Source organism: Silurus aristotelis (assembly GCF_946808225.1).
Source record: "Silurus aristotelis genome assembly, chromosome: 9".
NCBI lineage: Eukaryota > Metazoa > Chordata > Actinopteri > Siluriformes > Siluridae > Silurus > Silurus aristotelis.
In genome coordinates this window covers 15,123,230-15,148,492 of record NC_139582.1, presented here as the reverse complement: position 1 = coordinate 15,148,492, position 25,263 = coordinate 15,123,230, and the positions used below count along the sequence as shown (strand labels likewise).

The 25,263-nt window shown below is 39.9% G+C and overlaps 1 protein-coding gene and 1 long non-coding RNA gene across 2 annotated transcripts; both read left to right on the top strand.

Moving 5' to 3' along the window:
• Positions 1 to 1,558: 1,558 nt before the first annotated feature.
• Positions 1,559 to 9,684, top strand: pole2 (polymerase (DNA directed), epsilon 2). Its single transcript, XM_083550283.1, has 19 exons — positions 1,559 to 1,700; positions 2,169 to 2,269; positions 2,364 to 2,439; positions 2,520 to 2,597; positions 2,729 to 2,822; positions 3,463 to 3,537; positions 3,669 to 3,752; positions 3,871 to 3,927; positions 4,708 to 4,756; positions 4,893 to 4,965; positions 5,179 to 5,351; positions 5,462 to 5,551; positions 5,626 to 5,680; positions 7,961 to 8,020; positions 8,120 to 8,197; positions 8,289 to 8,397; positions 9,059 to 9,235; positions 9,359 to 9,426; positions 9,512 to 9,684. The coding sequence occupies exons 1-19, from the start codon at positions 1,633 to 1,635 to the stop codon at positions 9,528 to 9,530; spliced, it is 1,584 nt and encodes a 527-aa protein (XP_083406409.1). The 5' UTR covers positions 1,559 to 1,632; the 3' UTR covers positions 9,531 to 9,684.
• Positions 9,685 to 21,598: 11,914 nt separating this feature from the next.
• LOC310731014 lies at positions 21,599 to 22,595 on the top strand. The gene is made up of 2 exons (XR_014535052.1): positions 21,599 to 21,735; positions 21,872 to 22,595. It is a non-coding gene; the product is annotated as an uncharacterized lncRNA (long non-coding RNA).
• Positions 22,596 to 25,263: the final 2,668 nt, after the last annotated feature.

The following is a 25,263-nucleotide window of genomic DNA, read 5'->3' as shown; positions in this document are numbered from 1 at the left end:
ATTTTATTACTACCCCTACCCGGGCCTTCAGTGAGGACATAACCAACTTAATTCAGCTCTTAATACCACCATTATCACGTCGCAATTATAGAAACCATCAATACTGTACAAAAACGCAATATAACAACATGTGGCATTACAGAGAGAGAGACATTTTACATATGCAGGTGAAAACCATTTAACTATAACAGGTAACCCAGTTAAGACCTGTAGGCATAAACAAGTCTAACTCAGATGTATTAATGTGTGCAGAGCTACACACGTGTTTACTAGTGGAACTTGGCTTTAAGAATTTCCCTCTGACCAACCAATCAGAGGACGGAAAAATGCTGACACTATTCTGTGAGGTGAATCTGAATTCTGATTGGTTAAAGAAACAGAGCTATTGCTAATAGAGACTATGGTAAAAACACCAGCAGTACTGATTCTTAAGGCTCTGGGCAGATTAGATTAATATGGCAGCACATAGAGGCGGAAATCTGATTGGACAAAAAATCTAACATCTACATACCCTTACAGCCGAGAGAAACACTACGAAATGAAAAGAATAAACTGTTGGGAATAAATGAATACAATTTAATGGAACAAATATTAGAATTTAATCATTAAAAAATATATATATACATATATGTGTGTGTGTGCAATGTTGTATGGTTTAGAGACAGTGGCATTGAGTAAAAGACAGGAGGTGGAGCTGGAGGTAGCAGAGCTGAAGATGTTGAGATGTTTGTTTTGAGTGATGACGATAGACAGGATTAGAAATGAGTTTATTAGAGGGACAGCACATGTAGGATGTTTGAGACAAGGTGAGGGACATGGATTGAGATGGTTTGGACATGTGCAGAGGAGGGACATGGGGTATATTCATTCATTCATTCATTCATTCATTTTCTCCCGCTTATCTGTAATTCGGGTCACGGGGGCAGCAGTCTAAGCAGGCCCCCGCCTTCGACTGCTGCCCAATCCTCACAGCACCGTCCCTTACGGTCCCTCCTGCAGGTGGTGAGCCCACGGGAAGGCGGCCCCATGTCACTCCGATGTCACGGACCTTGATATTTCCCTCGTAAGGGACCCCCGGAGCATAGATGGTTAAGGGCCTTGCTCAAGGGCCCAAGAGTGGCAGCTTGACGATACACATGGGGTATATCAGTAGGAGAATGCTAAAGATGGAGACACCAGGAAGGAGGAAAAGAGGAAGACCAAGGAGACATGCAGGTAGTTGGTGTATGTGTGTGTGTGTGTGTGTGTGTGTGTGTGTGTGTGTGTGTGTGTATATATATTACGTTACAAGAGATCGATTAGATTTATTTAAAATATTGTGTGTGTGTATATATATATATATATATATATATATATATATATATATATATATATATATATATATATATATATATATATATATATATATATATATATATATATACACACACACACACACACACACACACACACACACACACACACACACACACACACACGCACACACACACAATATTTTAATTAAATCTAATCGATCTCTTGTAACGTTAACGCTATAGGCCTTTTATTTTGAAACACATTGTGGTTGTCTTTTATTACAGGAAGTGATGAACACAGATGCGGAAGTGGAGGTTTGGCGCCAGTGGATGAAAAATGGATTCCCGGAGACTTAAATCAAAAGTTACGAGCGGCTTCAGGATGCGAGGATTTTTACTGAGACCGTGTGTTTCTACTTTATTTACCTCTGAGAGACAGACCGACATTTAGATTCAGATTTCAGAGTGTAGAACACTGATGAAATAAATCCGAAGTCGTGTGAAAAAGAAAGTGCACCCTCTGAAGTCTGTGGTTCTGTGTGTCGGGACAGTAAATTTATTTGCTCTAAAACCAGAATAATAAAAGCTCAGAGGAACAGCAACATGCCGTATTACACTAAAAAATATATAAATCATTAATTTGATATAAATCAGTATCTAGTAGAACATCGATTCTGTTCACGGCCCGGTTTCTGCTGAGATTTAGCCTTCAGGCAGAAGGACACGTTTGGCTTTAGAAGACTTTGGTGTACAGAAGGAGTTCATGCCCTGGAACAGATGATTTTTATTATGTCCTAATACACAAAACTGTGGAACTCAAAGAGGGTGTACTTTTCTTTTTCACTTGACTGTGTAATCTGATGTTCTTCACAGTGAAGCCAGCAGATATCTGGTGGAGGTTTTGGAGTCTGTCAGTGAAGTGGAGCTAGAGGATGTGATTGAGCGAATTCTGGATGGAGTTGAAAAACAACCATGTAAGAACCTGCTGAAAGCATCAGCAGCTCACAGCTGTAACAGTGAAGAAGTAAACCAATAATCCAGGCTTGATCCATCCTGTTTCTCTCACAGTGTCCTCCAGTATGGTTGAGCTCTCGGTAGCTGAAGCTGCTGTGCAGGACTGCAGTCAGTCATGTGATGAAACCATGTAAGAACTTAGATGTCATGTGGCACTTTTTCTTGACTTCTTGCACTGAGAACATCGACTCAGTTTTCTGTTGTTTCTAGAGACAATGTTTTTAACATCATTGGAGCGTTTGATGTGCCTCGGTTTATCTACAGCACAGAAAGGAAGAAATTTGTCCCGTAAGCAACTAATGAATGCACTACACTGGTTTACTTCATACTGAATCTGTTTTTGGGTTGTAGCTGTTTATTATTGTTTATTGGTGAACTGTGATGCAGCATGCAGGCTGATTGTTTTTCTACTCAAACAGCATCAGCATGACCAGTCATCCTGTCCCTAGTGTTTGTGGCCAAGCGAGGGACAAGGCAGAGCTGTTCAGGGAACGTTATACCATCCTACAGCAGGTACGCTTAAACACAAGCCCCTCACAGAACAAATAAAAGCATGCATGATGAAAAAGTCTTCATACGGCCAAATTAAAAAAATTTGAAATGTATGTTTGTGTATTGTGTATAAGTGTATATTTTTTGTGATCTAATTGCAATATTAATAAGATTAATTAATTCACAAAAATGTGAATAGGCTTATTATTGGATGGCAGACAGTAAATTTAGCATGCGGCTATTGACCATGATAATTACACAGGGATTTTAAAGAGCATTGTTCTGTTCATCATCACTCATTTACATATTACACCAACACATGGAGTTACTGAAGAAATAGAATGAAAGTAATTTAACATTAGAAATACAGTAAGTAGATGAATCTCAGTAAAATCAATATTGTTTCTGGCTGTAAAGCTGATTTTTAGCACTGCACCCTCATGTACTCTGGCAAAAAAAAAAATTATTTTATTTTTTTGCACTAAATCAATATAAGTCTAGTGGTTGCAATTCATCATTTTCCTTTTCACCATGATTCTGAACCTAAACTATTTTAGGAATGTATTCTTCTTCTTCTTCTTATTTTATTATTTTTAAGTTTATTTGTTTTAATTTATGGCCAAGTCCATAGTTTTTATTTTTATTTTTTTGTGTCTCTAAGCGGATACACAGACATGAACTTTTTACTCCACCAGTGGTCGGTTTAGTTGCAGAAGAAGGGAGAAATAAGTTCCAGGTAAAGTAACACTGCTGGATTTGTGACTGCACTAGAAGCTGTTTTGTTTTGATTTATTTTCTTGTTTTTACAGTTTAATCATATTTCTGTATTTCATTACACTTTTAATCTGGTTTTGGTTTTCCATGTAGTTAAAGACAGTAGAGGCTCTTTTAGGAAGCACGGTAAAACTGGGTGAAGTCATTGTCCTTGGCATGATCACACAGCTTAAAGAGGTCTGTGTTTTCCACTATATGATGCTCTCTGTAGAAATAAAATCCCTGTTTTTAAAATGATTTAAAATGTAAAGAACTTGTAAAATGTACAGTGTGTTGATTCTGTTTGCTCTTTTAGGGCAAGTTTTTTCTGGAAGACCTGACTGGCTTTGTGCAGTTAAACCTTTCAAAAGCAATATCCTTTTAAAGCTATTAAAAAAAAAAATGAATTTAGCTGCAATATAGCTTAATTAATCCCAAGTAACCAGACACTGGACTTTATTGACCAGATGGGGCCTGGCCTGGTTCCTCCTTACTTCATCCCATAAAAGAGAGAAAAAAATCTGGAGTTGATGCCTATTAATTTTCAGCCTTTCAGCCTAATGGCCACCTTCACTTGTCATTTATAGGCCGAAAAAACTCCCAGACCAGACACGGTATGTCACGGTAGGTACGTCAGAGCAGTAAAAGAAGTTGAAATAAACAGTTAGCACAGGCAAGCAGGCACTCAGCAACACTAAACAGTCTAAAAGACCATGAAAGACAACTAAAATAGAATTATTTGATCAATAAAGAACAACTACTGCACAACATCTAGAAACGTAAAGAACTTTCTCACTGAGTTAAGCATTTCACTGTCAAGAACAGAAATGCCAGAATAGACCAGTAGAAAACATCTGAAAAACCTCAGGCAGCTTCAGTAGACATGCTCTTTATCTCCAGCCTTCTTTGTGAAAGTAAGAGATGAATTCATACCTCGTCTTCATCCTATGGTGTTTCTCCCACAGCGTTATTAATTCTAATAACTAATGTCTTTGCATCAGTTGAATGAACTGAGGAAACTCACTGTATTGGTGGATAAACATTACGTTCACTCCGCAACTATTAATATCTTTACACTGATTTTAATAAATTGACCAGCTTTGTCATTTACTGGATCCAAAACATTTTGTTCCTTCACTTATTGGTTTCTCACCAGTTTCACAGTGGGCTGTACACGGAGTCGAGCTTCGTCTTGGCTGAAGGTGACTACTGTCCTGTCATCAGACTCCTCACACTGTGACTAAGTGATGTTTAGACTGTAACTGTGTAGGGTTTGTTTTAAATGCTTACATGTAACTAACCAATAAAGGAATGTTTTTCATGTCGTGTCTCCTACAGGGTGGTATGAAGACTCAGTCTTTCATGTCAGTGCTTTTGGGTTTCCACCAATTGAGCCTTCTTCCACTACCAGGTGAACACACTGCTCAGGAGTCCACAAATCTTTGGCCAGATAGTAGATAATATTATATAATTGTTAACGAAAAAAACAGTTAGATAAAAGTTAGTCATTCTTAGGTATATGCCACACGTAAGCCATTGAATTATTATTCATCGATTTTTAGCCTCGACACGAACATGGTGATCAAATTCTCTACTTTAGTTAATAGAATCTTTTCTATTTCAGGGCATATTATGGTCATGTCAATTTCTTTGGTGGTCCATCCACCATCGCAGTGAAAGCCTCTGCCAAGCTGAAGCAGCTTGAGGAGGAGAATGAGGATGCTATGTTTGTAATTATTTCTGACTTGTGGCTGGACAGTGTGGAGGTCCTGGAAAAGATCCAGACCATGTTTTCAGGTTTCATGCTTTTTTCTATTTTTTTCTGATTGTACAAAACCTGTACACATTTTTTTATTTTTTTTGCTTTAATTCAGTACTGATCTAAAGATCTTGTTTGCTTTTTACAGGCTATTCAGCAATGCCTCCCACCTGCTTCATTTTCTGTGGGAACTTCTCCTCTGCCCCGTATGGCAAAAACCAGATCAAGTCACTTAAAGGTGAGAAACTTTGTGAAACGGAAACTCAGTGTTTTTTTTTGCTTTATGTCCTAATAGTCTTTTTTTTTCCGCAGAGTCTTTGAAAACCCTTGCTGATTTAATCTGTGAGCATCCCAACATCCACAGCAGGTAGGATGCTATCTGGTCACTGCCTTCAGCTTGCTGCCATCTCAAGTACCTTTTAAGTATTTTGTCTATTGTTGCTTGTTTGTAATATTTTATGTGCATCTTCTTTTCATGTACTTTGTTTTAGATATTTTTCAGTTTATTTATTTTTTATTCTGAAAGCATCGAAATACTCTTTCATTGGATTGTTCATTCATTATTTTATTTTTATTGCTTGAAACCACTTAAATTTGAACAATTACTGATTATAAGCATGTTCAGGTGATGAGTAATTGTGGCTCAAGGAAGGTGTGGTTTAAAGTGGTAAACACTTTAAATGTCGGTGGGCATAAAAAAGAGATTTGACATTAAAAAGTTGAAAATTACAAAATGTTTTTTAGAAAAATGCAGTACTCTGGAAATTTCCGATCTATTGAAGTGACAATCAAACAATCAAATGATCTATCAGGGCTCGTCTCCAGGGTCACAAAGACCATGTTGAGAAGAAAAAGCCTCCATGTTTAAGGTTCTTAGAGAATTTGCTACAATAACTGATAACTACTTAAAAACTACTGCCACATTCTGAAAGACACGTTCTCCAAACACTGGCAAAAGAAGAAGTCAGCAGCATTCAAGAAGGCCAAGATCTTTATGCATGACAATGCGCCATTACATGCAGCCAGAAGTGCTCTACTGTTCAGCCTGGTTACCGTGTTCACCCGATTAAAACCTTATGGAGAACTTGTGGGTCCTTCTCAAGCCTAAAACCTGCAGTGAGGGAAAAACTATACATATTTTTGAAGAACATCTGGGAAGCTTCAGCTACAGTTGATGAAGGACAAATCAACACACTGATTAATTCTATAGAAGGTTGACTCATGAAAGTCATTGAAAATCAGGGTGATTAAACCGGTCACTTAATACTTTAAAGAGACATAAAAATAAAATGATTATGAACAATTAATAATTTTCTATAAACTAATTGCTTAATAATAATTTTGCAGGCTGACATCAGAGACGTTTTTATCTCTTAAGGGAGATAAATCTCACTGTTTTAAATAATTATTTTGAACAAAAAGTTTGGAGCTTCCTCACAGCATAAAATCATAAACTGCTGAATAATTATGTACCGTAATTTCCGGACTATAAAACGCACCCTTATATAAGCCGCACCCACTGAATTTTACAAAGATTTTTATTTTGAACATAAATAGGCCGCACCTGTCTATAAGCCGCAGGCTTATACTGTCTACACTTAAACTAATGAACTTTCCACAGGCTTTAATGAAAGACAGTGTCTGTTACACAGTGTACCGGGTGAAATATGTTGTGGCTCCTTTAAGAGCAGAGCAGCATTTTGGGAATAGCCTGGCTTTCCGCTATTACTGCATGTGTGCAAGACCGAGGAATATGTCCTTATTATTTTCTGATGCTCATTTTCTTTGACTAACCCGTAACGCTGTTGCCAAAAAAAATAAAAAGCATGAGTTTTGGAAACCTGTCTGTGCTTATATGAACGGGGTTCAAAACGTGGAAAAAAAAAAGTAGCGGCTTACAGTCCGAAAAATACGGTACACAGTAATAAACACGTGTTCTACAGACATGGACGTGTGTATTTCTTCTCCTCCATGAAAAAGATCATTTCACTGCAGAACATCTTTGTAAATGTGAGATTTCATTTTGCTCCGCACAGATTCAAGACTTCTGGTGCCAGAGGCAGCTCTAAAATATAATCAATCCTCCTCCACGATTCACAGTTTTGCACTTTGTGAAAATACAGGTCATGTGTTGAGCCAAAAAGCTTTAGTTTTGTCTCATCTGTCTATAGGACACGCTGCTATAACTATTAATGCTTATTAGGATGCATTTTAGCAAATTCTAAAAGAAAAACAAATAAAAAAAAAACACAATGTTGAAAATATCACTCTAATCCAGTTATTTATATTTCTTTCTTCTTGACTTCTAATAAAACCAACATATTCGTTGATGTCTGTATGTTGCAATAAAGCAGGAATATATCCTTGCTGGTGAATATTTTCTGGAGGTATTATATTTATGAATATATTTAGTTCATGTTTAGAATACACAATACACAATTTTTAACTTTACCACCTGAATGTTTCTATAAAAATAAGATATTTTTCTGTGTGTATGAAATGATCCACAGTCCTGTACTGTTATGGTATAAACGTTTGATGGTCATGGCCTGTGCATTTATTCTTTAAAATGTATTTATAATATATAAATGGACACATTGTTTGGTCATTCCTGTATGAATTTATGGAATGTTTTCTGCCACTACAGCAGTCGCTTTGTGTTTGTTCCCGGCCCTGAGGACCCTGGACCGAGCTCCATCTTGCCCAGGTAAGTGATCTTACTACTTACATGCTGTTTTTAGAAAGTCACCATTCATTCAGATGAAGAGAATGCGTGAGGTTGCTGAAACTCTGCGGTGTTTTCCAGGCCTCCTTTAGCTGAACACATCACAGAAGACTTTCGACAGCGAGTCCCTTTCTCTGTCTTCACCACAAACCCGTGCAGGTACACAAGTGTCTGTAACTTTAATACACTTTAAACAATTTTTACTGAAGAATGTTTGATCTTTATCTCCAGCTAATGTTTTTCCTGTCAGGATACAGTACTGCAGTCAGGAGATAGTGGTGATCCGAGAAGACCTGGTCAACAAGATGTGTAGGAACTGCTTGAGACTACCAAGTACTAACCTTGACATCCCAACACACGTGAGCCTCTTCTGCTGTCAGAATCAATAAAACCTCGTCACTGAAACACAAACACAGCTGCAAAACACAACTTGGAAAAGAGATTGTATTTATTTATAGTTGTCAATAATGTAATATACTATATGGCCAAAAGTTTGTGGACAGTGACCTTAAGATTTCTATGTGCTTTTTAAGCATCCCATTCCACATTTAGTCCCATGTGCTGTTATAATGAGCTCCACTCTCCTGGGAAGCCCCCGTGCTCAGCCCCCGTGCTCAGCCCCCGTGCTCAGCCCCCGTGCTCAGGCCCCGTGCTCAGGCCCCGCGCTCAGGCCCCATGCTTAGGCTCCGCGCTCCAGCCCCGCGTCCTTGGGCCCCGTGCTTAGGCTCCGCACTCCGACCTCAGCTTCCAAACAAGCTTGGGATATGTGAGAACTGGGAAAGTGGGAACTCAGTGGTTAAGGTGCTGGTTACTGTTTGGAAGGTTGGGGTTTAAGTTCTGGTATTGCCAAGCTGCCACTCTTGGGCCCTTGAGCAAGGCCCTTAACCCTCTGTGCTCCAGGGGCCGTATCATGGCTGATCCTGCACTCTGAACTTCTTTTATTTTCTGTTTTAAAATAAAAAAATAAATTGAATCTGTAGTGAATCTGTAAAAACTTTTTCTCTTCCTGTTTTCCTGCAGTTTGTAAAAAGCATCTTGTCTCAGGGCCACCTGACGCCACTTCCTCTCTACGTCAGTCCAGTGTACTGGGCATATGACTACGCCTTACGTCTTTATCCTGTTCCTGATGTTGTTATCTTTGCTGATAAATATGATCCTTTCAGTATCTCCAACTCTGATTGCCTCTGCATCAACCCGGTATTTTCCTCCCTATTTACAGAATTGTTCAAATATAATCACTGCTTATTTTTTACTTTTATTACATCAGTGGTAACAAGTGAATATAACAAATATTCTATATTCCATATTCTACTTGTGCAGGGTTCATTTCCAAGAAGTGGATTTTCTTTTAAAGTGTACTATCCATCAAACAGAACAGCAGAGGACAGGTAGAAAACTTTCATCATTCTGTACATTTATTCAGTCTTTGGAACAGATGCTTAATGCTTTTCTTTTTCTCTTTTTTTTATACAGCAAATTGCACGGACTTTAAAAATAAATGTGTGTGTGCTGATTGGTTGTAAGAGACATTGATCTGTCATGACTGGTTATAGTCTTTATGCCTTTAGTGTGACTGCAGTGGTGTGTGTGTGTGTGTGTAATAATTTTCTCCTGTTTTCTTAAATTAAAATATTTTAAAAGGTGAAGTTTAGTGTTGTTTCCTGAAATCTTGGTACATATTACATGGACCAGCTGGAAGCAGATGTTGTCTATAGATTAGATTAATTAGATTCAACTTTATTGTCATTGCACAAGTTATAGTACAAGGCAAATAAATACAGTTAGCATCTGAACAGAAGTGTATTGGAAGCAGTGTAAAATATTTACATATGTACAGGTTGGTAAGGCTGTGATATATGATAGATATACAGTGAGGAAAATAATTATTTGAACACCCTGCCATTTTTTTTTTTAAGTTCTCCCACTTAGAAATCATGGAAGGGTCTGAAATTGTCATCGTAGGTGCATGTCCACTGTGAGAGACATAATCTGAAAAAAAAATTCAGAAATCACAATATATGATTTTTTTAACTATTTATTTGTATGATACAGCTGCAAATAAGTATTTGAACACCTGAGAAAGTCAATGTTAATATTTGGTACAGGAGCCTTTGTTTGCAATTACAGAGGTCAAACATTTGCTGTAGTTTTTCACCAGGTTTGCACACACTGCAGGAGGGATTTTGGCCCACTCCTCCACACAGATCTTCTCTAGATCAGTCAGGTTTCTGGCCTGTCGCTGAGAAACACGGAGTTTGAGCTCCCTCCAAAGATTCTCTATTGGGTTTAGGTCTGGAGACTGACTAGGCCACGCCAGAACCTTGATATGCTTCTTACAGAGCCACTCCTTGGTTATCCTGGCTGTGTGCTTCGGGTCATTGTCATGTTGGAAGACCCAGCCTCGACCCATCTTCAATGCTCTAACTGAGGGAAGGAGGTTGTTCCCCAAAATCTCGCAATACATGGCCCCGGTCATCCTCTCCTTAATACAGTGCAGTCGCCCTGTCCCATGTGCAGAAAAACACCCCCAAAGCATGATGCTACCACCCCCATGCTTCACAGTAGGGATGGTGTTCTTGGTTTTTTACTCATCATTCTTCTTCCTCCAAACACGTTTAGTGGAATTATGACCCAAAAGTTCTATTTTGGTCTCATCTGACCACATGACTTTCTCCCATGACTCCTCTGGATCATCCAAATGGTCATTGGCAAACTTAAGACGTGCCTGGACATGTGCTGGTTTAAGCAGGGGAACCTTCCGTGCCATGCATGATTTCAAACCATGACGTCTTTAGTGTATTACCAACAGTAACCTTGGAAACGGTGGTCCCAGCTCTTTTCTTGTCATTGACCAGCTTCTTCCGTGTAGTTCTGGGCTGATTTCTCACCTTCCTTAGGATCATTAAGACCCCACGAGATGAGATCTTGCATGGAGCCCCAGTCTGAGGGAGATTGACAGTCATGTTTAGCTTCTTCCATTTTCTAATGATTGCTCCAACAGTGGACCTTTTTTCACCAAGCTGCTTGGCAATTTCCCCGTAGCCCTTTCCAGCCTTGTGGAGGTGTACAATTTTGTCTCTAGTGTCTTTGGACAGCTCTTTGGTCTTGGCCATGTTAGTAGTTGGATTCTTACTGATTGTATGGGGTGGACAGGTGTCTTTATGCAGCTAACGACCTCAAACAGGTGCATCTAATGTAGGATAATAAATGTAGTGGAGGTGGACATTTTAAAGGCAGACTAACAGGTCTTTGAGGGTCAGAATTCTAGCTGATAGACAGGTGTTCAAATACTTATTTGCAGCTGTATCATACAAATAAATAGTTTAAAAATCATATATTGTGATTTCTGGATTTTTTTTATTTTTTTTTTTAGATTATGTCTCTCACAGTGGACATGCACCTACGATGACAATTTCAGACCCCTCCATGATTTCTAAGTGGGAGAACTTGCAAAATAGCAGGGTGTTCAAATACTTATTTACCTCACTGTAAATCACAGATGAATGAACAATAGAAATAGAAATAAACAGAACACGGAAAGGCGAATATATACGATGTGTACAATGAAGGAGATCTGGTATACGGTGTTTATGAAAAGGTTCTATACATGTGCAATAAAGGCTATAATAAACAGTGTGTGTAACATATGCAGTGGTTATTTTAGTGCAATCGTGAGTATTACAGAGGGTATAAAGTATATTACTATAGTAGATAAACAAGCAATTTTGTACCTGAGAAAAGGGCGAGATAAATCGGAGCCATCAACTTAGCATTGAGTATAGACAGCAATATTACAGCAATTTGAAACATCCTGAAAAAGAAAGAACCAGACACAGAATATAGAGATTTGACACAGAATGGGTTGGTGAAGAAAACATCTGATGACCATAAATTGTGAGAGCTGAGGAGAAAAACCCAAAAACCACATGGAGTGACAACCAACAATCCCTGCAGGTCAGAGTGAAGGTTTTACAGGTCACTAGTTGAAGAAAACTTTGGGAGCAGAAATATATTATTATTATTATTATCATTGTTGTTATTCTGGAGCCATAATTAACGTCTACCAAAGGTGTTGGAAAAGCCAAGGTGTGGAAGAAAAGATCTGTTTATTATACAAAACTAAGTCGTGTTAAACGTGGTGTACGTGGTGTCATGGCTCGTGGTGGCTCAGTGCAGCAGGCAGGCGGTCAGTTTATCTGCCTGATGGATCTCTGGATTTAACTCTGTGTTTTCACTGGTAAACTACAACATTGAGCTTTTCACCTGAACTGCAAGAAATCTTTCCCAAGTGAGTTTTTTTTATTGTCGGATTTATATTTCAATTGACAGTTTTCATGGCGGATTTTAATGTTGCATCAGTAAAACATGTTTATTGATTAAAGATTATTTTGGAGTTTATTTTTTTGATCAGTAAAGAAGGCATCGTGAATAAATGTGTGCTGTGATGAAGGTTTCAATTTTACTACTTTTATATTTATTTATTTATATTTTTAATAAAAATGGTAAAAAAAAAAAGAAATGCCCCACATTGATTGTGCGTTAATAAACCCTTACACACTGAGATTTTTGATATGTTCTGTAGATGATGAAATCTTTAAAAAGCTTACACTTACTGAAAGTTCTCACTAAAAGTGTACAAAACACACACAATGAACATCTCCACTTTGCTGTATAGTAAACCTAACACTGCCTATTCTAGAAAACAAAGAGATGAACATAAAATATATACAAGCCAACAAACAAAACTACACAACAAAAGAAGCACATAAAAGATCCTTTTAAGAACAGAACTGACATCAGAGGAAAAGGAATAATGAACGAAACATTTAATGTCAATATTTATGTAAGTTTCAAGTTGATTTGTAATTTTTTCCCTTTAAGAAATAATTATTGGGCCGTGTTTGGTGTTGTTTCCTTTAATGTTTAAATAAAAGGATTAATCCAATATAAGTGCCCCCCCCCCCCCCCCAGCCTCTCTCTCGCTCTCTCTCGCTCTCTCTCTCTCATTGTCTCTCACTGTCTCTCGCTCTCATAAAACTCTCTCTCTCTCTCTCTCTCTCTCTCTCTCTCTCTCTCTCTCTCTCTCTCTCTCTCTCTCTCTGTCTTTCACTGTCTTTCACTGTCTCTCATACAGATCACGAATCAGAATTTCATAGCGGATCGCTCGAGGCCCGAGTTACCAACAACCACCACAGGTATCATTAACAACAGGGTACTGGTGTAAACAGCAGGGAAAGGAGAAGTGGAGGTGAGTGGAGGTTCAGGTTGGTACTTTAAATGTTGGCACTATGACTGGTAAAGGGAGAGAGGGAGCTGATATGATGGAGAGGAGAAAGGTGGATATGTTGTGTGTTCAGGAGACCAAGTGGAAAGGGAGTAAGAGCAGGAAAATTGGAGGTGTTTAAACTGTTCTATCATGGTGTGGATGGAAAGAGAAATGGTGTAGGGGGGATTCTGAAGGAAGAGTTTCTGATAGGGTGATGAACGTGAAGCTGGAAGTTGAAGGGGTGATGATAAATGTTATCAGTGTTTATGCTCCACAAGTTGGCTGTAAGATGGAAAAGAAGGAAAAATTCTGGAGTGATTTAGATGAAGTGGTAGAAGGTGAACCTAGGAATGAACAATTGGTGATTGGGGCAGACTTTAATGGCCATTTAGGGTTAGGGGTTAGGACTAGCTGTTGGGGTTAGGGTTAGGTTTTAGGGTTAGTGTCGAGAAAATAATTTTAATCAAACTTATCTAGCGTGTGTTATAATCAAACATTAATCCAACAAAAATTAACCTAAATCAAATATAGAACTTATTAGATACAATAGAAGTAGTTTGATAAAACCTATTTAATCTATATGTTAATCAAGCCTTTATTTACACCAAGTATGAGTAAAATAGTAATAATAAGGTATTTACATGTGTGAGTAGGATAGAGTCTGACTGAATGTTATAAGTGTGTGGAATAGACAAAGAAGGACAGAAAACAACCTTGAGGGAGTTTAAGCATTTTTATTGGGATAACAAGGCGTGTGGGCTACTGCAGGTGCAGGAGACATGTAGGAGTAGCTAGGCCCAAGGCCGGGCGAAGGCACAGGGGCACGGTGGCTTTGCAGAGCAACGGGAGAAGTAGGGGAATAATCAGTGGGAGACCAGCGTGAGGGATAGGGAGAAAACAGTGGTAACATATCAGGGAGGCAGGAGTCTTTGCTGCAGTTGTCAAGGTCAGGTGAGGTCTGTGTGCCCATGTCACGCTCTGCACGATGCGAGGAGGCAGATAGGGATTCGCTGGAACAGTTAGGCTAGAGAGCTGTTCAAGGAATTGAGCAAGCTCAGTAGCAAGTTAAGAGAGCTGGAATTGGCGATAGTGTCTGCGAAGAGCACTCGCCTGGGACGGTCTAGAACGTCTGCGTGTTGGAGCTGAGCAAAAAGAGACCAACAGAGATAAGATGTTAAACAGTGTAAAATCACGGTGACTAATAGGCGCAGGCAAAGGATAACACACATTAAAGAGAAGATACTATACCTATGTAACAATCAGTTCAGAATGCACAATTAAAATATAACCTGGGCACTAAATAATATAATCAAGCACATGTATATAGACAATTTAATACACTGATGTAACTCAATTCAATAAAAGTAGAATAGCAAACAGCATTATAAAAAGAATAAAGCATAACACTTACAAATTGCAGATGCAGGAAGACAAAATAGGCCGCAAAAATGGTTGTTCACACTTGAAAGACTGAAGCAATGTATGGTTGGATCCAGAGAAAATAAGGGCTTTATACTCGCTCATTTAAAAAAAATATAAAATCAAAAAAAGGCCAAAAATAAGGGGAATTGGAAAAACAGGAACTCCAAATATGGTGTTGTTTGGAGGAATGAACACCAAGGCCAAAGATAAGGGGAATTGAAAAAATGAGGGCAAGATTGGAAAATAAGGGGAATTACTCAAGGTGAAAAAAGGTCCCCTGGTGGTCTAGTGGTTAAGATGCAGCGCTCTCACTGCTGCGACCCGGGTTCGATTCCCGGTCAGGGAACCATCCCCAGCCACTCTCAGTGCCGGTCCCAAGCCCGGATAAATTGGGAAGGGTTGCGTTAGGAAGGGCATCCAGCGTAAAACATATGCCAAATCAAACGTGCGGAGGTGTGGCGACCCCTAACGGGAGAAGCCGAAAGAAACTACTTAAGGTGAAAAAAATAAAAAATAGAAAGATACGGTGGCTACAGGGTATAAATACGAGCGTGAAACAGACAGTAGGCGTACTTCCTCACTTTGGCGTGCTCTATCATTTTTGATGTGAAGTACCCACCTTCTATTAAGCTCATTGGAACGTGCATGGAATAATGAAGTTTTGCTTTTACTCATCCAGGACTGAGGATTCTTTATTGGCAGTTTGTGTCTATTATATTTGCGTCTTTCTAGAATTGGCTGGGCATTATTGGGAATCCTCCGAGCAAAGAATCCACCCTCGATGTGTCGCCTCAGAGACGGGCTCTGAGTTCCGACATTAGGGTTGGGGTTTAAGTTAGTGGTTAGGATTTAGGGTTAGGATTTAGGGTTAGGACTAGCTGTTGAAGTTAGGGTTAGGTTTTAGGTTTAGGTTTTAGGGTGAGGGTTGGGTTTAAGTTTAGAGTTTAGGGTTAGGATTTAGAGTTTGGTGTTTAGTTTAGGGTTAGGTTTTAGAGTTAGGGTTTAGGGACAGGGATTAGGGTTTAGGGTTAGGTTTTTTCACGGTTGGGGATGGGGATTAGGGTTAGGTTTTAGGGTTAGGGGTTGGGGTTAGGGTTTAGGGTTAGATTTTTTGCACAGGCCATCAATGCCTCCTAATAAGACTGTATTCACCTCTCATTGAGGCCTTGGGGATAAACAGTACCTAGTTTCTGAATCCAAATTCTCTCTCTGCTCTTTTTTTCAGGGCCACAGACCATTGTGGGTTTGCCTGTAGGACCATGACCCTAAGGGATTCCCATCCATGTTCCTGGAAGTGTTTGACCAGGTAAGTATTTGTTTTTCTTTTAAGATGTTTTGTTTGTGTTGTGTCATCCTGACCAGGATGGTGTTGCCCGTCTCTCCAACATATTGTTTACAGGAAATGAGGTAAACACAATTTTTTGCTGTGCACTGTACTTGAGCGATGAGTGGTAAAAACTTCTTTGGTGAATCTGTTTTGAATGTGTTGTTTTTGCTCCAGATGTCCCTGATGTTTAGGTTTGTGTTTGGCTATGACCCTGTCCCTGAATCTTGGTGGATATGCTAATAAAATTGGATCTTACCTCCCTGATAAGCTTCACAGAGACAAAGATGTCCATAGTAAACAGGGATTGTCAATGTCCATAGTAAACAGGACAGCCTTTTGGGGAATTTCAAGTCCTTTAATTTTCGGAATAAAGTCATATGTGTCTTTTAAACAGCTAGGGTGGCCCGTCGAAAGGGGATTTAAATAAAAATCCAGGAATTTGGCCGTATAGTATGTTTCGCTTCCGCAATCTGACACTATAGGCCTTCCCAGAGGAATTTCGTGGGGTTTGCTCCATTTGGCCGGATCTTTGTGTATTTTAGGGAGCATATAGAATCTCCTGCTCCTGGGCTCCGTGTCATCCAAGAGATAGGACTTCTGTTTGGCATTTATGTGTTTTTTTGTATACAGGACTTGGAATATTTCCTTGACTAGGGGTACAGTGTCCGGATAAATGGGTTTGTCTATTTTTTGGTAATAATTTTTATCCTGTAATAGTCCGTACCCTTCCCATAGATATTGTTCACGGTCCATAATAACCGTTGCACTGCCCTTGTCAGTGGGTTTGATAATAATACTTTTGTTATCCTTTAACCCATATGTGCCAAACTCAAGGCCTGCGGGCTAAATGTGGCCCGCGAGAGCTGAAAAGGTCTGATTATCCTATAATAAATAAGTAAAAAGGGTCCATCGACCATAAACTACAGTTCTAATAATGCATGCCGATCATGTTACCCGTGAAATGACGGCATTCCACCACTAGAATGCAGTGTTTCCACATCAGTGCCATTTTCCGAATTAAGAAATACAAACAATGATCCCAAAATGTCCAGGAAGAGAAAAATTGATGCAGATGGAAGGCGAATATATGTTTTTGATTCAAGGAGAAACGCGGTATGTATTTTGTGTTATGAGGCAGTGGCGGTTGTTAAAGTGTACAATCTACGTCTGCATTTTGACACCAAACACGAAGCGAAGTATGCCAAAGTGAGCCTCCAAAAAAAAAACTACAAATGGTGCAAGAATAAAAGGCAAATTGCGTTTGTTTATGCAGACAAACATAATCAAACCATCTCTCATTAGTTTGATGTTTCCCCACAAGGCTGTGCAGTCAATTGTTTATGTAAAATGCCACACCTCTTACACATGATTTTAGCAGCTTACAATTGTTGGTTGGACCGTTTTTCTGCCCCTTTTAACCATGACAAAAATGTTTTGAACAAAGTTGTCATAACTTATTTATCCATATTGACTTGGATAGTGTTATTGTTGATTGATGGAGTAATGTGGGTTTCATAAGCTGACAAATGTAAAGGGTTTATGTTACAACAGAGCAACAAGCAAACATTTCTTTTTACATTTAGGCAAATATGTGTGTTTGTAAGTTGAATAATAAAAAACCCTAACTCTAGAGTTATTTAACATTAAGGAGTAGTTGCTTTTATTGTACATTACATTTAGTTACATTTATACTGCCTCAAAGTTACATCTGGCCCTTTGAGGGAAAAATGATGCTGATAATGCTATAACATTATGCTGATGTGGCCGTTTGTGAAAATGAGTGACACCCCTGGTTTAACCTGTTCAGAGCACTGATTTCCTCAGGAGTGAGGTTAAGCTGTTTCCGAAATGGTCTGCAGTGTCTTTTGAAGGATTAAAGGTCTGTTTCAAACAGAGTGTGAAGTTCAGTGTGCAGTTTATCTATAGGTGGGACCCAGTCTGATTTATGTGTGAAAGGTGGGGGAGTTTGATCTGTGTCATTTTGCAAATAAGATGCTAGTTTTAGTCTCCGGTGGTATTGTTGCAGATCATACCACATTTGCCTCCTGCTATATTGTCTATTAATATTCCATGATGGAATAAAGGTTAGGCCTCTATAAAGCAGGCTAAATTGTGGGCAAGTGATATTGGCTTTTCTGGCTAAAATAATCACATTTTTCTTCCCCTCCTGCACATGCAGGCTTATAGGGAGATTTAATTTAAATGTTTGAGCCAATGTTCCAGCATTTTTCCAGCTATATTCACTGTCCAGTGAATATTGTCACTCTCAGTTTGGAATTCTGTTCTGGGCAGCGCCGGAATATGATTTATGTTGGCAGTGATGTAACCACTCAGGATGTTTAGTTGCATTTGCTCCTTTGCTGGGAGCGTTCCTGAAATGTTAAGTTTCAGAACCCAAATCTGCGCAAGGGGGAATTTTTATTTTGTTGCTCTTAAAGCCGCCTGCATTGTTTAATGGCAGTGTTGATGCCCCGCGCTAAAATGTGATGCTCTCCGTCATTAGAGACCGGAATTTTATTGATCACAGCCTTCATGTGTCTAAACGTAGCCCCCGGATAGCTTTCTATCTGGAGGTCAGGGTTCTTAAAGGGGGGAAATCTGGAGAGGTTGGAATCCCCAATAACGAGGCATTTCTTACAGACAGTCAGTTTCCACTCTAACATTTTTCTGGGCGTGTTTATGTGCCTGTTTGGACCATCCTCACTGGAGTCACACAGTGTTGCAGATGGCACATTGAGCTCCACATTCAGACGGGCCTGTGTGGCTGTTCTATGGCTGCTGTGTCACCCTTTGTGAACCGCCTTCATGATCCTTGTCGCACCCTCTCTGGTCTTTGATAATAACGAGTTCCTCTTCCCATCTAACACAGGGATTGGAACTCGGGCGAGGAGCGCGTTGTGCTTTTGGGGAGGCAGGAGGATCTAGGGCGAATTTGGAACGGCTGTCCGAATCCTCTTCCCTAAAAGGGGACCAATTGTTTGGTGGATCTGTCATGGTGGAAGCGGTTTTGGAAGATTTTGTTACTGGTTTGGTGGACAAATCCGGTAGGGAGTGTGCCTCGGCCTCAGCGTGCACTGAGGCCTGCACCGCGATGGCACCGCCGGTTTTGTCCAGCGGTAGAGAAGAAGCAGCAGGGACACTTTGCTTCTTGTTTCCCCTCTCGTTTCCTCCACATCAGCAGTGGGTGTAGGGATCTTCCATTTGTCCGCTACCAGTGTGTGAGCCTCCTCTATTGTTTTGTACCTCAGCCTTTTACCAATTCCACATTTTGCCCATAACAGCAGTGTTAAAGCATTCTTCCAAGCCTCGGGAAGGATAGTGCTGCAGTTTCTCCATTTCTTCCACTAATGTGTCCTTATAATGGTTCTTAAAAATTAACATGGTGGTATAGGCCCAGTTTTTAGCATTGCCTTCGATAAGGGCTTGTGTTGTGGGATTTGGCAGAGCTGGTTCAATGACCTCAGATAGATGTTTCTCCACCATGGTCAATGCAGGAGGTTGTTTATGGCTCACATTATTTTTGTGGTGTACCAGTTAACTATCTTGAACAAGGTACAGATTTTTGTGTCATAATCCATTCTCGCCTCGCTCCATTGGCTCAGGTCCCATAGGGCGGGAGGCTCTGCCGCCATCACCATTGGCTCATAGGGGTCAGGGTCTTCCTGCCGTGTGGCCGAGGTGTCATCCCTCACTGACTAGGTGCTGCGCGGGTCTGGCGGGAATTCCTCTTCCACATTATCCGTCTGTTGCCTGTAGTGAGAGAAAAAGGGGGTGAGAGCCGCCATTAATGGGGAACCCGAGGTTCTCCAAATCACTGTCCTCCCGGGTGCCTTTTATACGCCTCACCGGCTTTGAAGACAGTGATGAGCCGCCAATCCGATTGAGCTCCAGTTGTGTCTCGTGAGGACGCCACGCCACCTCCTTTGCTGCGCTGGGCTGCGCCGCCTCAGCATGCCCTTTCCGCACCCTGCTGATGGTTAGGTTCAGAGCGCTTGTCCCTCTAGGCACCTGAGGTGGAGGCCTGGCATCACAGTGTGTGTCTGTAACTAAACATTTGGGCACCACCATTGTATGTATAAGGGGGGCCTCAAATGTATAGTGAGATATATAAAAATGCATTTTTTTGGCATAGGGTATATAATGTAGAAGTGAGGCTGGAGAGGGCAGTTGCAGACGGAATCAACTCCGTCTTTGTTGAGTGATAAAAAAGGCTGTCATCTTCTGGAAGCAAACCCCGTGACTCTGAGTCGTTTCTACAACAGTTTTAGGTTTAGGGTTAGGGGTTAGGGTTAGTTTTTAGGGTTGGGGTTTGGGCTTAGGGGTTACGCTTAGGGTTAGGGTTCGGGTTTGGGTTAGAATTTTAATTACGCATACTAGAATTTTAAGTATGCATATGTAGCGTCTGTGTAGGATCGTTTTGTGTATCAGCTAGATTAACTGTCCCAGACATTTCTTTTAGCCTTTAACATCTGCATATAAATTACAGAATAGGCCCTACGGTTTACACTTATATTGGGGGTTTGCTGATGTCCGCTGATCTCCGCCGAAGGCGTCGCTCAGCCCCTGGTCGCCGCCAAGGATGTCGCTTCGTACTGAGGAGTTCGCTTAGCCTCCAGTCATCGCAAAGGGCGTCGCAGACCTCGTCGCAGACCTCCGCAGAGAGCTTCACTCCGTTCCAGGTCTCCATAGTGGGCGTCGCTCTGCTCCAGACCTCTGCGGGGGACGTCGCTCCGCTCCGCTCCAGACCTCCGCGATTACTACATCCTACCTTTTAATTACATCCTAGATTACTAAATCAAGCCATAATTTTTCAATATCATAAACACATTTCACATGAAGACACAATTCACAAAACACAATCCTCCGTTCTCATAAATCTTAACACATTTTTTTCAGGGGAGTCAGGGGAAGAGCAATTCGAGTCAGAGGAGGGAGAAGAGCAGGCCAATGAGGAAGAGGAGTTCAAATCAGAGGAGGAAGAGGAGCAGGCCAACGAGGAAGAGGAGTTCAAATCAGAGGAGGAAGAGGAGCAGGCCAACTAGGAAGAGGAGTTCAAATCAGAGGAGGAAGAGGAGCAGGCCAACAAGGGAGAGGAGAAGGTCCAGGAGGGAGAGCAAGACAACCTCGCACCATCATTACGGACGAGATGTGAGCAACAGTCATTGACCATGTCATTGTCCATGGCATTACAATGGCTGAAGCAGGACTACGAGTCCGTCCAAACCTGAGTAGGTTCACCGTGGCCTCCATTATCAGGGCATTCAGACAACACAACAGGTATTGTACTCTATTGCTTTCTTTGTCACAATACAATTTTACAAGCCTGTGAAAGTAGTCTATTGGTTTTAAATCAGTTCTTACTGTATTGTAAAACTGACAACACATGTTTCTTTCTTTAGAGTTGAAAGAATGCCACATAGAGGTGGGAGGGTTGCCATATTTACAGCGGCACAAGAAACCCTCATTGTGAATATGGTTCGTGAGAACAACCTCATCAGACTCTGGGAGATCAGAGACAAAGTCAATGCCAATAATGTCAACTTTGAGAGCATTGATGATGTCAGCTTGGCCACAATAGACCGAGTTCTCCGGCGCAAAACGATGCGGATGAAACAGGTCTATAGGGTTCCCTTTGAGCACAACTCTGCGCGACACAAAGACCTACGTTACGAGTATGTGCAAGTAAGTATACATCCATGTTCACAGTACAGTTAGTGGACATACTGTGTTGCTCAGTGGCCTACATTACTTCTGGACAATACTGTGCTACCTGATTGATTGTTGTTCTGAACACCTGTGCACTTTCACATTTTCACAGAGGATATTACAGTTGGACACGATGGCCAGACCTCATGAGTACCTCTTCTTGGATGAGGCTGGCTTCAACCTGCAGAAACAAAGGCAAAGAGGCCGTAACATCCTTGGCCAAAGAGCCATCACTGAGGTTCCTGGCCAACGGGGGGGTAATATTACTCTTTGTGCGGCCATGGGTTTGGAGGGGCTTGTCCACCGGCATGCTGTCCTTGGGTCTTATAACACCCAACGTCTCCTCACCTTCCTAGAGGAGCCAAAAGACATCCTCCTGGGCCGCCAACACCACCATCCTGGGCCCGCACATCAAATTTATGTGATCATTTGGGACAATGTACGCTTCCACAAAACAAACCAAATCAGAGAGTGGTTCACCACCAACAGTAACCACTTTTAAAACATCTGTCTGCCACCCTACTCCCCTTTCCTGAACCCTATAGAGGAGTTCTTCTCATCATGGAGATGGAAGGTTTATGACAGACAACCATACACTAGAGAGGACCTCCTAATGGCAATGAAACTGGCCTGTGTTGACATCCCAGTGGAGGCCTTCCAAGGATGGATTCGCCATTCCAGGGCGTTTTTCCCGCAGTGCCTGGCAAGAGACAATATAGCCTGCGATGTGGATGAGGTGATGTGGCCCGATGCAGCTCAGCGACATGATGCCGCACAGTGATCGTGGTGTGTGTGTGTGTGGTGTGAATAAAGTAAATAAAAAAACTTCACACCCTGATCATGTTTTCAAGATTACTGTTGTGTGCAATAGATTCTGTTTTTGCATTGAGTTGTGTTACAGTAGTGTACATGCAGAATTTACTATAGATTTATACTCTTTATATGAAACTCTTAAATCTAAATGCCTAATCCTCTGCAGAGATCTAAAAACATCCATTACTGTAAAGTTTCAAAAATATGCATAGGCAGTTATGAAACAAAGAACCTTCTCACAAATTGAGCATTGTGTTTTCAATTGTTTTGCTGTAGTGTGTAATGATGTGTATTGTGTTTACATTTTTGAAAGCTTCGAGCTGCTCTTTTGGTGTGAAAGTTTGAGTTTTGAAGTGAGAATGTGTGGTTGTGTTTATGTAGCTTTAGAAAAGGGTGTTGTGTTTAGACATTGGGGAACATGGAGGAAACGTTTGTGAAATGTGTTTTAGCATTTGAGAAAAACTGTAATAGTTTTTAATGAAATTATGCTAATGTATATGAAAATTCATATTTTCACAACAATTTTTTTTATGATAAAGGTTAACATGTTTTTTGATTAAATTATAGTTATGGATAAGAAATGTAATATTTTAATAAAACAATTTTTTATAAAAGAAAGTCAGATTTTGTTCAAACCATTGACATCAGGTTTTGCGTTGAATTGTTGCACTTTCAACGGTTTTTAGTTAAATGAAGCTTATGAATATGAAAAGTAATAATTTCACAATGCATTGTAAAGATTTTATTTGTCATATCACGTTTTTTATTGAATTTTTGCACTTTTTAATTATTTGGATGAATATCAAAAATTTTATTTTTTAAAAAGTTATATTTTTCTCAGCCCATGGTTTTAATGTAAGTTTTTTCCTTACATATTGCACTTTTTTTTAAGTTTCTCAAAACTTGATTTGTTATAGCCACTTTATTGATTTGCGTTCACTTATGGCACTTTTTCAAAGGATTCTCATGAACATATAATGTATATTTTAAAATAACTCGTATTTCTATGATGAAGGATAATTTATCATTTTATGCAATTATGATTATGAATATGAAATTTAATATTTTAATAAAAACAATAAATATTTTATTAGTCTTTTTTTTCAGTTAAATGATGCCTATGAATATGAAGTCATAATTTCACATTATCTTGTAAAAACTTGATCTGTCATACACATTTTAATGAAATTTTGCACTTTCTTTTGCAGTTTTTCCTGAAATTATTCCTTTCAATATGAAAATTAATATTTTACCAATTAATTTCATATTTATAAAAGAAAAGTCAAATTTACATCAAAACATGGTTTATCATGAAATCTTTTTCGTTTACTTAGATAGATTTTTTTTGTAAAATTATGAATGTGAATATATATTTTCACAATAATTTGTGATCTTTAATCAGGTAACACCCATAGTCTCCTAAAATAAGAAATAACAGGTTGCCACTTGCAAAAAAAGGTGTCAGTAGAACCCCTCAGTGTATATTTTATTTTCTCCAACTTAAGAAAAAACATCAAATCTGTAAACCACTGAGAGATGGAGGGACATCCTATTGCTTTCCAGTGCAGAAGTATGCAACGTCTGGCCAATAAAGATGAGAAAGCTAAAACATCTTTGTGTACAGAACTCAGTGATACCAACTCATTGGTAACCCCAAATATAGCGATCAGTGGGCATGGCGTCAATTGCACCTCAAATATAGAGGACATAATACCAAAAAAACCTGTCCAGAATGCATGTAATTTTTGGCACAAAAAAAAACATATGACTTAAATGACAGGGGGAAGCATGACATCTGTCACATCTGTCCTTAACCCCGGGATAGATTTTTGCCTGTTTCGATTTGGAAAGATGAATTCTGTACAAAACCTTAAACTGAATTAGACTGAGGCGGGCACAGGAAGTGGTAGACCGTATCCTATCTACGGCCTTCTCCCACCGTTCGTCGCCAAACTGCAGCCCCAACTCCTCCTCCCAAGCGGTCCTGGTTTTATCTGTATTACAGCTATTAAGAGATAAAACTGTATATCCGGGAAATCAAACTACGCTGGTGTGGAGTAAACATGACTAAACTCTCCCAAGGTTGCTTTGGGGGTACAGAGGGAAAATTGGGAAGGCATTTAGATACAAAGCTGCAGACTTGGAAATATCGAAAAAAATTAGCTGTAGGCAGCCCATACTCCAAGGACAGCCTGGTGAAACTTCTAAAGATGCCATCTTTGTACAAATTATAAAGTTGTTTGATGCCTTTTTCGTGCCATAGTGAGAAAGCTGAATCTAAAAGTGACGGGGGAAACAAATTATGTTTATTTAAGGGACCCTCTGCTGATAGAGCCCTAAATTTAAAGTGACGCCTAAACTGAAACCAAATCTTAAGTGTGTTCAGTACGACTGGATTGTCAGTATATCGAGATGGTTTGCTCGGAAAAGGTGAGCAAAGCAGAGCAGATACAGAGGATGATCTACAAGACAGTAGCTCTAGATTGCACTAAGTGGATTCTGTTGAATTGGTCCAGAAGTTCAGTTTTTGGATATGTGCAGCCCAGTAGTATATTTGAAAATTGGGCAAAGCAAGCCCACCACTGAGCCTACATCTCTGCAATAAAGTCTTACGGATTCTTTTCCACCCCAAAGAAAAGATTTAATGATTCTATCTAAAGAATCAAAAAAATACTTAGGTAAAAATAGTCG